This window comes from Excalfactoria chinensis, chromosome 2 (assembly GCF_039878825.1).
Source record: "Excalfactoria chinensis isolate bCotChi1 chromosome 2, bCotChi1.hap2, whole genome shotgun sequence".
NCBI classification, from domain to species: Eukaryota; Metazoa; Chordata; class Aves; order Galliformes; family Phasianidae; genus Excalfactoria; species Excalfactoria chinensis.
Window position 1 is genome coordinate 99,233,222 of NC_092826.1, and position 12,023 is coordinate 99,245,244.

At 48.4% G+C, this 12,023-nt stretch overlaps 1 protein-coding gene across 30 annotated transcripts in view; it reads left to right on the top strand.

Annotated features, from left to right (window-relative positions):
* Positions 1-12,023, top strand: part of CLASP2 (cytoplasmic linker associated protein 2) — a 132,988-nt gene that overhangs the window by 31,448 nt on the left and 89,517 nt on the right. The window contains exon 1 of one of the 30 annotated variants that reach the window (XM_072328015.1): positions 3,801-3,954. The exons of 28 other annotated variants lie outside the window; for them this stretch is intronic. In XM_072328015.1, the coding sequence (XP_072184116.1) occupies positions 3,936-3,954 (19 nt within the window). In that variant the 5' untranslated portion in view covers positions 3,801-3,935. Of the gene's footprint in view, positions 1-3,800; positions 3,955-12,023 lie in introns of those variants that run through there. One more of the 30 variants, XM_072328017.1, reaches the window with a different exon arrangement.

Consider the following 12,023-nt stretch of genomic DNA (forward strand, 5'->3'; position numbering starts at 1 on the left):
GAAGGAAGGAAGGAAGGAAGGAAGGAAGGAAGGAAAGAAGGAAGGAAGGAAAGAAGGAAGGAAGGAAAGAAGGAAAGAAGGAAGGAAAGAAGGAAGGAAAGAAGGAAGGAAGGAAGGAAAGAAAGAAAGAGAAAAGAAAGAAAGAGAAAAGAAAGAAAGAAGGAAGGAAGAAAGAAAGAAAGAAAGAGAGAAAGAGAGAAAGAAAGAAAGAAAGAGAAAGAGAGAAAGAGAGAAAGAAAGAGAGAAAAAAAGAAAGAAAGAAAGAGAGAAAAGAAAAGCAAACAGCAGTTACATAACAGCACAACAAGGGAGGTGTTGTGGCAATGTCTTTAATTTGATTGGTTTTGAAAGCGTCATTGTCTGTCTTCTGCAAACAGTCAGCAGATTTTGGTTTATCATGGAGGATTTTTAGGTACTGTGGTTAAACTACACTGAAAAGGAGGCTTTGCTGGATCTAGGATGTTACAGCTTGAGGGTAGAAATGCTTTGAGGAATGAGTATGGGATTTGCTAATGTATGCAAATGTGTTTTTTCACTTTAAACACTTTCACCTTTCTCTCATTACTGTGAAAACAGAGGAGATTGTGGGTTTGCAGAAGTGCATTTTCAAACCTTGTTGAGACTACAGTAAAGTTCTGCGTTGCATTTGGTTTGAAGTAAAACACTGCTATTCTTGGGGACTTGGAAATAAGGAGGTATATTTGTAAGGAATAATGTTTTACATAAATATTCTCCTTCGTTGTAGATTGATTCCTGTTGGAAGGATAAACCATTATTTCTTTTTGCATTTAAAGTTCATACCACTGCATAGGTTTGAGTGATGCAAAGACATGTTCTAGTTGTATTTTTTTCTGTTGGAATTTCTCAAGAGACACTAAATATATTGAAGTAATATAAATTGTGGAAATAACACATTTATTGCTGGACTAGTTTACGTTGCATGTAGGAGCTTTTGGTTTGTATCTTACAAGAATAGATGCCGTTTGTTCCAAGCCATTTTACCTCATCTGAACAATGCAGGTATTGGTGCTGATCTGCAGTGGTATAAATCCTTTTGGGCTTGTAGGTGGAAGCTACTATGAGTCTGTTTCTTTAGTCCCAGAGACGAAATCCCTCTCATACCTTTGTTTCAGAATCTTTGTTTATACATTGAATCCATCTAAGCGGATATTTTTTTAATGCTACGGAAAATACACGCTTCTATTGTTCGTGGTTTATCTCAACTTCTTTATTCTCCAAAGGACAGTTTGTATTTACTGCTTCCACGTGTAGATTGAAAGTTAGTGTTGAATTCCTTTCGCTTTGTTACCAGCTTTTCAGAGCTTTATCAAACATCTCTGGATAAAGGCCAGATGTTAATGTCTAATTACATGTGTTACAGTACAGAGGATTTTAAAGGTTGATATTTTGAAGTGGGGGTCAAAGACTGTAGGGAGTAGGGTTGTGTTTCCAAATGGTGAGGAGTCAAAGGCCAGCAAATGTTCCACAGGCTTCAGTGTAATTAGAATGGTGCAGTCCATAGCGGACCCCTTTTTTTCTTCTTTTTAACCTCCAAAAGGAATGGCTTTTTGCTACCTTAGCTGAGTTGTTTTCTCAAAGAAGTTATCTGTACCTGATGGGGGTTCTCTGCAAAGTGTGTGCTGGGTAGGGAGAAGCTTGCTAAAAACAGCTGTCAGAGGTGCAATCTTTTGCCGTAGTGGTAAGTGGCACTGCTGTGCTGGTAAATCTTTGTCGTGTTGACCTAGTTGCTGAGAATCCAGAGATGTGACTTAGGTTCCTTTCTTCCAATGACACATCTGACAGTTGTTCCGTCATTTCATTTTGCATATGCAAGAAGAGAACCGTAACCTAAAAAACTGCAGCTTTGAAGAAACTGAATACGAGAATGCTTTCCATAGTATTTTTAATAATTCAGACAAACAAACAAACAAAGACACGCTCCTACTGACACCATTCAACATGTGACAGGTTTTATTGGTGTTCTTCAGTGCATGTGGGAGAAACATGGGGAGGAGAGGAAAAGGTTCTTCTGCGTTCTCATGCACGCTGGTGGATCTCGTGTGTTGTTTTCCCTTTCACTGTGATAACGGACCTAGTGAGAGCAGTCCCTCCTTCACTGAATCTAGTCCCTGATAGAACAGTGAAGAGAGCTGGGAATGAGTTGTCTGTAGGGATTGATGGATTCTAGCCAAGGGCGAAAGATGTGAGAAGCACACTGAAACAAGTGCTGCTAGAATAACTGGGGCAGGGTGTAGCTTCAGAAGCCAGCAGATGAGAAGCGTGGAAGGCCCTGTGTCTAATGAGGAGACTGGGCTCGAGTCTTAACGCTGCTGCTTGATGAGTCATTACAAGCTTAAGTAATACCACACCAACAATTTGCCTCTCCAGCTAACCTTCAATTCCCTCTCCCCTCTGTCTTGATTGCAGCATCTTCCCTTGCAATCAGCCGTGGTCACTAAAATCAGACATCTTTTCTTCGCCACGAATTACGTGAATGAACGAGCTGTTCTGAGAGCCTTGGGTTCTGTTTACATTCGCACTAACGCAGCATGTTATTAGAATCGTATCTGGATGTGTTTGTTTGTTACGCCAAATCTTGCGTGCGGTTCTTGTTTTGCCATTTTGCTCCTGCAGAAATGTGTTGCATCCCTGCAAACCGGTGGAGGCTCTTTAAAGCACCTCCCCATTTTTCAGCACATGAATGTGCATTTCTATGGAAACGGGACTGGCAGCCAATCTCCAAGCTGAGCAAGCACTTGTTTCTGCCGGCTGAGATTTGTAAATACTGCTTTCTCTAAGAGAATTTAAACAGACCTCCGTGCTGGAGAGCAGCGTACGTTTACAGACAGGGACTCAAAAGTGGGGGGGAATAATAACTGAGCTCCGTGTTCTGCTTCGTTCAGTAGAACGATCCAAGCTGAATATTGATCGTACATTTCTATTCAGCCCATGCAGTTCTCCCATTAAAGGCATGCCTCGGAGTGCTACCTTTACAACCATTCCATGCGATCGGTAGGATGCACTGATCTGAGTGTTGCAGTCATTGGGGGTGTGATGTTATGGATTAGAGACACAGCTGAGCCGTGTGTTCTCCAATAGCAAACAATGAACATGTGCAGCAGAACCGCGTATTTGCTTTGCCGCGTTTTGCTTTTGTCTTTCTTTCCAATTTTCCTTTGTTGTGTTCTTATTGGAAAGAGGGTTTCTGTGGAGATAGTGAGATCACACAGTGCCAGCCTGTGCCAGCGGGACGTGGTGTGAATGTATAGCGTGGGAAATGCTGAGGCTGCTGATAGGTGCTACAATCATTTTACGCTGTTTGGGGTCTGTCCATGTTCTGCTTGCTCATACGGCAGTTCAGAATGCATTCGTACGATCGGTTTCACCCGCTGCCCTCTGTGGTTTATTCCCTGCCGTACGGAAGCGTGCCGAGCAGGCCCATGCTCGCACTGTGCCTCGACGTTCCCCGCGTGCGTCTCTGGGCGGCGGGGAGCAGCTCAGCGAGACGCTTCTTAGACCTAAGAGGGAACGAAGCGGGAGGAAGCGCTTGTTAAGCACATGGTGCTGTGGCGGCGGTTCTGTGCCAGCCGTGAGCGGGAGCTGAGGTTTCGCCAGGCTTTCCCGACGGCCGCAGGACGCCGGCAGAAAAGGGTTGTTTTCTTCATCCTGAACGGCACGGCACGGCACGGCACGGCACGGCCCGCCTCCCCTCCTGAGCCGCCCCGCTCGCGGTTCCGGCGCTGCTCCGGCCGGGCGCGGGCACGTGACGGCGGGGCGGAGCGGGGGCGGAGCGCAGTAAAAGTCCCCCGTGGGACGGGGCCGGGGCCGCGCGCCGGCGGGACTGCTATTTTGAAGCGGGGCGTGGCGGGCGGCTGTGGCGGCGGGGAGCGGGGGCTGCGGGGCCCGGCACTCACCGCCCGCGGCCGCTCCGCGCTATGATGGCGATCGGGGACGGTGAGTGGCTGCCCCGGCCGCGTCTGGGGGGCGGGCGCGGGGTCCCGCGGCGCTGCCCGCGGTGAGGGGCAGGCGAGTCCCTTCCTGCGCTCGCGGCGGGGCTCGACGGCAATGAAGCGCGCCGAGCCCCGCGTGCGGCGGCTCGACGTCTCGGCCCGACGCGGTCAGCCCCGGGCGGGCGGAGGGTCCCGCTGCGGGCGCGCGGGCTCGGGGCGCGCTGCGAGGGGTCCGCCCCGAGAGCGGGCGGCGTCCGGCCGCGCTCCTCGGCGGGGGAAGGCGGCGCTGCGGGTGCCGCTAGGGAAGCGGCCCGCTGCCGGGGCTGCCGTGCGGCTCGAGTGACGCTACGGCGTGTGGAGCCGCGTTTCCTTCGCCGCGCGGTGCCTCGTTACACAAACCGGGAGAAAGTAGGTCAGTGAAGCGGTGTGGGCCCTGCCGTCACGGTTTGGATAAAAACCGGATTCGCGGTCTGCCTCCGTGCCTTCTCCTGGTGCGACGGCTTGCCGTACGTGCATCTTCGTTTCCAGAGGAAGTTGAGAAGTTGTCATTTGGCTTAAAGCAAGCTGAGGAAGATAGGAGGAGGGCAGAGGGTTTATAAAGTACGTGTGTCACTGGGTGCTCTGGGCACGCAGGACTGCGGGATGGAGCCGGGGGATCAGAGCTGCAGGAGTGAGGCTGGCTGGTTCAGAATGCTGGGGTGGTTCTCTGGCGTTTGTTTTTATTTGCCATCAGCAGGCTGTAGGGGAGGTCACCGTCCTCGTGGAGCTGAGCGCACACTGAGCTCTTTCTTGTCATTTTTGCTCCGGACTGTTTTTTCCCAGTGCTTGTTTCCCATCAAACAGTGCAGTTCTGTGCGGTGTAAACACGGGTTGTGGTGACGCGAGTACGAAGGATGCGAGTTGTAGCATGTTAAGAAATAACTGTGTTCCCTAGACAAAGCCATAGGATTTTTGTGGTTCTCTAATGGTCGAGGTTTATGAAGTGAGGGAGGTTGCGGAGCCTTTCTCTGTATAATTAAATTCGTCATTAACAAAGGCACTAAGAACAAAGTACTGTTCAGGCAGTCAGCTGATGTTCTGTGTGGGAGCTTTGAGCAGTAATGCCAGATACAATTAAGAGTGTGTAGGATGATTATGTAGCTGCTGGTTTCTCTTGAAACTATTGCTTACCGCATTGACAAAGAATTCAGTCCTTTGGCATTGTGTTATAAAGCTGTTAGGGATAACAAAACCTCAGGAACTATGAAGAAAACTTCTTGATATGTTTTCTTCTCAATGTAAATGCTGTTTTAGATGTGATTTTCCATTTCACAATCATCCTGTACATCCCGCAACACACCGGACAAGTTCTGTTCTAAAGGCAGTGATTCCGTAGCCTTTGAGGAATTTCTTTTCGTGACAAATTGGCACTCTGCTGTGGTGTTTAGCTTACTGTGTGTGAAGGTACAGCTTACTGTGTGTGAAGGTACAGCTTACTGTGTGTGAAGGTACAGCTTACTGTCTGTGAAGGTACAGCTTACTGTCTGTGAAGGTACAGCTTACTGTGTGTGAAGGTACAGCTTACTGTGTGTGAAGGTACAGCTTACTGTGTGTGAAGGTACAGCTTACTGTCTGTGAAGGTACAACTTACTGTCTGTGAAGGTATGCCATCATTCTGGGTGATGTTGTGCTACTGCGTCAGAGAACAGAACTTGTGATTCCTTTTCCTTGCTTTGTTCATTTAATCAGCCTGGGTATGTTGTGAAGGTACGTGAAGCATGTTTGGAAGTATAGTATGGAGGTGGTATTCTTGAATGTTTTGTCTGCATTGCAAGACGGTGGCTTATTGTAACTGTTTGGCGTTCTTTCAGTGTTTCTTGAGCACAAATAGGAATGTAAATAAAACATAATGCTTACATGTTGAATCTTAATCTGATTTCCAAAGTGAAGATTAAAGGGAAAGGCCATGTTTTTCTGTATACCCCTGCTGACTGTCTCTCTCCAGTCCATTGTTTGAAGCACACAGAGGAAGAAGATAATTCTGTTTGTGGACTAGAAAGCAATTGAACTGTTACTTCCACTGCAGTGAATGTGTGCCAGTGGGAAAGCATTCAGTGTCTTGGTTTAAAGACATTTCACATGCCTGTGTGAATGTAGGTCTGTGTTTGTTCCTTAGGTTGCAGAGGAAAACTAGTCGAGAACCATCCCTCGCTTGGGATTTCTTGTTTCTCGGAGAGGCTAATGCATTTCTGCCCTTATCCGCTGATAACCAGATTAGGGTGTTTAGGAGGCAGCTAACGTAATGGCAGGGTGGCACATCACGTTGTGCATTCTCTTTGTGCCTTGTAGTCGATCGGTGGCTTCCATCAGCTCTTCCTTTCCTTGGTGTCACTCAGCACTGTGCCACTTCACTGTTCTGCAGGTGAGGGACTGTCCTGCTCTCAGTTCAACTGGTTTATCAAAATAAGGGGAAATTGATTTGCATAAAACTTGGGGCCATGGGAGGAGTCATGAAAGGAGGGTTAGACCTAAGTTTGCTTTGGATGCAGTAACGAGTGCAGTTCCAGACATAAGATATTTGAGAACTATCTGAAAGCATCAGGTCAGCTTTGTAAGAGAACGTTCTTGGTTCCCTCTTCTGCTTACTAGTACGTACTGAATATTCTGCCTTGAATTGCATAGATGGAAGAGGGGGTTTTGTGTAAATGCTGTACGGTGTTAATGATGTTCAATGACTTCAAGCTCTCAATATTCCAAATGATACACTATATGCAACTGATTTAGTTGCTTGCACTAGTAATTACACCCGAATATAGTAAGAATTGTACCGTAGCACATATGCATTTGAAATTATGGGTTTTGTCTTTTTGGAGAATACCTTATTAATGTATGGGTGTCCTGGAGGACGGGAACTGTCACCACCTATTCCCCGATGTTCTCCTGAGCGGAAGGCTGTCTTCCTAAGTCTTTAATCTGATTAGTGCTTTCTGTAAAATGTGGGGGCTGCTCAGCTTTAGTATGTTATTATTGACCCCCCAAAAATAAATGAAAGATGGACACATTAAAGTTAAAAGGCTGTGGAGTTTCTTTTCAGATGATAGCTTCATTTTCAATGTATGAAAACGGTTCTCCTTAAGTATTTTTTACATGAATTTCTGACCTTTCAGTCTTCTGGTAGGAAGGAGGAGGCATTTAAAACCATCTCAGGCCCGATAGTAAATAAAGTAGCTGTTACATGAGCCCAGAAAACAGGCGGGATTTCACTGCCTTGTTGTAACTGTGGTGTTTCGTACTGTCCGGAGCCATTTCCTGAATTAGACAGCAGATGCTGGGAAGGATAAATGCATGGCTTCTTCCCTTTTCTGTTCTCCTTTCAGTGTGTTTTGTAAACATGCTAACTGTGCCTGCGTTGGCTCATTTCCCTCTAGAGGAGCCCTACTCCTTCTTTTCCATTGCAAGCAGCTGGTAGGCGCTGTGTGCGGGGGAGTGGCTTTCCTCCCTGTGCCTTCCAGATGAAGGACAGATACTGTGAGTTGGAATTACATGGCTGTTCTGAATCAAACCAGCTGAAAGGTTCCTTTCACTGTAAGGTCATGTGGAACTATCACAGTGTTTAACATAGGCTCTGAGTAGTGTTTTGTCTTTAAAGTCCACATACCGTTGCTAATAGCTGCAAAAGATCTGTGGGACAGTGAAACAAGTGGGAGAGGGAATGTGTCCAAGAGCCAAGGGCTATATGAAAATGAACTCTTTCTGCTCAGAATGGGTAAACAAAGTGAGGTTCAACATGGAAACAAATTGTTTCAAGGAAGAACTATACAAGTCAGACATTTTATTCCTAACAAAGCTGTAAACACATGGAAAATATATGATAACTTTCTCGACAGCAGTAGATTCTAGACTGATAATTGAACTTGACTTTTATTTTTTAATTTTATATGTTCCAGCAATAGAACTAGAAATAAACTTTAGTTTTCTAAATGGCATTTATAAATGGTTGAGGATATTCTGGTATTCAGTATTGAGGAGTTTGTATATATATGATTTTGTAGTTCAAGTGTGAAAAGGGGCTCTATCACATGTTCTTGATGATGTGTGTGTGAAATATCCCCACCATGTACTACAGGGTGCTGAGGCAGGTCAAGGGGACAGCCTCAGCGCTGTGTGCAGTGTGGTGGTTGTTCCTCAGGCTGGCAATGAGGGCAGCGTGTCCTGCTGTGGGGTATGTTCTGTGTGCGGGAGGCAGGGAGGGGATGTGGGAATCTACATGCAAACTCTGAGGTTCCTAAAGCAGAGAGACAACCATTGCTTTGCTTTCTTAAAAAAGAAAATGTGTTTATTTTGTTCTGCAATTTTGATTTTTTTATTATTTTGTACTGTTGTTTTGAATTGTTGATTGTCCAGGCTTGACAGAAAAGTCCAAACACAGCACCTGGACTGGACCTTCTTGCTGCAGTTCAGTACTTCTTTGTGTTCAAACCGAAGTGTGGCTCTTCCCAGGAGCAGCTGCCTCTGTTCCTTCTTTGGCTTCTCCTTCTGCCATCGGCAGAGATGAGGGAGGGGGCAGGAGGGATGGGCTTCTGGGAGCCTTGTTCTGTCAAGAGAAGGATAACCAAGAAATGGAGGCTCCACATAAGCCCATCACATGGCTCAGAGCTGGGCTCTCCCTCCTGGATAAGGATAAACTTACGGGATCCTCGCACCCCTGTGATGTTTGAGGTCCCTGGCAGTTGAGGTTCCTCCTGCAGACTCATCCCGGTACCCCGGCACAGCAGCTCTGAGGATGGCAGTCCCAGCCCTGTCCTCTTCCTCAGGACTTGATGAAGAAGAGATGAGAGAACTTGGGAAGGGATGAGGGAGGAGGATGGGAAAGGAAGGGCTCATAGGAGCCTTATCTGTGAAAAGAAGAACAACGAGGAAATGGAGGCTCCACGTGAGCCCGCAGGATGGCCGTGAGCTGGGGCTGTCCTGGGTAAGGGCAAACTTACAGGACGGGAGGATCAGCGCCAGCGTGGAGGCGGCCATTTTGCGGGAGGTGGACGGATCCTGGCACCCCTGTGGTGAAATCTGGGGTGTGACCTCTTCCTGGTTAGCCTGGCAGCGATGGAATGATGTGCTGTCTGCCCCGACAGAGGTGGATCCACTTCCATCAGCTCATCTTCGACGGGCGGATCCGCCTCCATGGGCTCTTTGCTGCCAGGCGGGTCCAACTCCATGGGCTCGATGTTATCTGCCTCTTCCAGCAGCCGCCTCTTCTTTGCAGGTGGCTGCTCCATCCCGCCCTCAGGAGTCGCAAGAAATAAAAAGTATCTCTGGGACAGTGAGATTTGCTGCTGCCTCTGGCTCTGTCAGCTCAGGGACTGCGGTTGAGGGCGGTTCAGTGGCCATGGCGACAGGATTCTGAGTGCCACGTGCTGGCCCAAACATGGCAGCTGGCAGTTGGGGCCTGCGGCCATTTCTGGGAGGCAGTGGCAAGAATGTAGCGAGAGGGTCTGTTGGGGCAGGGGGTTCTCAAGCACCCTGCAGCTGCCTGAGGTGGAGGAGGAGCAAAGCATACTGACAGCTCACAGGCAGCCAAGGGAGAGGCAGTCATTAAAAAGAGTGGAGTTGTCAGGGGTTGTATTGGCTGTCCTTTGCCATCCCTCACCTCTGGCCCTGGAGTGTGAGAAGGTGGCATCTCTTCTGCCCTGATACCAAAGGAGAGTGCTGTAGAGGAGAGGGCCTGGCGTCCTCTGGGCAGCTGCACTGGGACTGCAGGGGGGGTGCATTGGACCTCTTGTGAGGTCTTCCGGGCCTGGTGCTGGGGTTTTCCACAAGGAGGAGGGGAGGGCCCAAATAGGGGCTCCTGTCCTTGTTATCTCTCCTTGCTTGCAGAATGTGTGGTTGTAGATGAATTAACTTTTATTCGTAGTAGAATTAATTTGTCTTAGCAAGAAATCTGAGGGCTCAGTTTGTTGTTGTTTTTGTTTGTTTTTTAATGAAAACAAAAAAATAAAAAGTGCAGCTATGAGATAGAATTGGTGGGACATACTGCCTTGTTTCTGACACTGATGCATCAATGTGGTCTGATGGCAGTGGTTGCCTTTGCACACAGAATCCAGCTACAGAATCACAGAATTTTTCAGGTTGGAAAAGACCTAGAAGATCATCTAGTCCAACCATTACCAATACTTCCCAGCTAAACCATATTCCTAATGCATATTCCTCAATGCAACATCCAAACGTTCCTTGAACGCTCCCATGGTCGGTGACTCTAGCACCTCCCTGGGCGGTGCATTCCAATGTCTGACTACCCTTTCTGAGAAGAAATACTTCCTAATGTCCAACCTGAACCTCCCCTGTCGCAGCTTGAAACCATTCCCTCTAGTTCTATCACTGTCTACACGAGAGAAAAGGCCAACCCCCAGCTCACCACAACCTCCCTTCAGGAAGTTGTAGAGAGCTATAAGGTCTCCCCTGAGCCTCCTCTTCTCCAGGCTGAACAATCCCAGTTCCCTCAGCCGCTCCTCATAAGGCCTGTGCTCCAGACCCCGCACCAGCTTCGTAGCCCTCCTCTGAACACGTTCCAGGGCCTCAATGTCTTTCTTGCAGTGAGGGGCCCAAAACTGAACACAGTACTCAAGGTGCGGCCACACCAATGCCGAGTACAGGGGGACAATTACCTCCCTGTTCCTGCTAGTAACACTGTTTTTGATGCAAGCCAGGATGCCGTTGGCCTTCTTGGCCACCCGGGCACACTGTCGGCTCATGTTCAGCCGAGCATCAATCAGTACCCCCAGGTCCATTTCCTCCACACAGTCCTCCAGCCACTCCGCCCCAAGCCTATAGCGCTGCCTGGGGTTGTTGTGTCCAAAGTGCAGGACCCAGCATTTGGTCTTGTTAAACCTCATCCCGTTGGCTTCGGCCCAGCTCTCCAGCCTATTCAGATCTCCCTGTAGGGCCTCGCTACCCTCAGGCAGATCGACACTCCCTGCCAATTTGGTGTCATAGAATCATAGAATCATAGAATTACTCAGGTTGGAAAAGACCTTGAAGATCATCAAGTCCAACCGCAGCCTAACCAGTAGCCTATCTCTTAAGAAACAACCACAAAACAACACTACAACAACAAACCTCTGCTAAATCATATCCCTGAGTACCACATCCAAATGGCTCTTAAACACATCCAGGGATGGCGATTCAACCACCTCCTTGGGGAGCCTATTCCAGTACCTAACCACCCTTTCTGTAAAGAAGTTCTTCCTAATATCCAACCTGAACTTGCCCTGGCGCAACTTGAGGCCATTTCCCCTCATCCTGTCACAAGTCAGTAGTGAGAAGAGACCTGCCCCACTCTCACTGTAAGAACCTTTCAGGTACTGGAAGACAGCAATAAGGTCTCCCCTCAGCCTCCTCTTCCTCAGATTAAACAGCCCCAGCTTCCTTAGTCTCTCCTCATAGGGCTGATTCTCCAAGCCCTTAACGAGCCTCGTTGCCCTTCTCTGGACCTGCTCCAGTACCTCCATGTCCTTCTTGCGCTGAGGTGCCCAAAACTGGACACAGTACTCGAGGTGAGGCCTCAACAATGCTGAGTACAGGGGCAGGATGACTTCCTTAGTCCTGCTCACCACACCATTCCTGATACAAGCCAGGATGCCATTGGCCCTCTTGGCCACCTGGGCACACTGCTGGCTCATATTCAGCCGACTGTCCATCAGCACACCAAGGTCCCTTTCCGTCTGGGAGCTTTCCAGCCACACCTCCCCAAGCCTGTAGGGTTGCCTGGGGTTGTTATGACCAAAATGCAGGACCCGACACTTGGCCCTGTTGAAATTCATTCCGTTAACCTTGGCCCATCGATCAAGTCTGTCCAGGTCTCTCTGTAGTGCCCTTCTCCCCTCAGGCAGATCAACACTCCCTCCCAGCTTAGTGTCGTCTGTAAACTTACTGAGGGTGCACTCAATCCTCTCATCCAAATCATCAATGAAGATGTTAAACAGAAGCGGCCCAAGCACCGAGCCCTGGGGGACGCCACTTGTGACCGGCCGCCAACTGGATTCCACTCCATTGACCACAACTCTCTGGGCCCGGCCATCCAACCAGTTCTTCACCCAG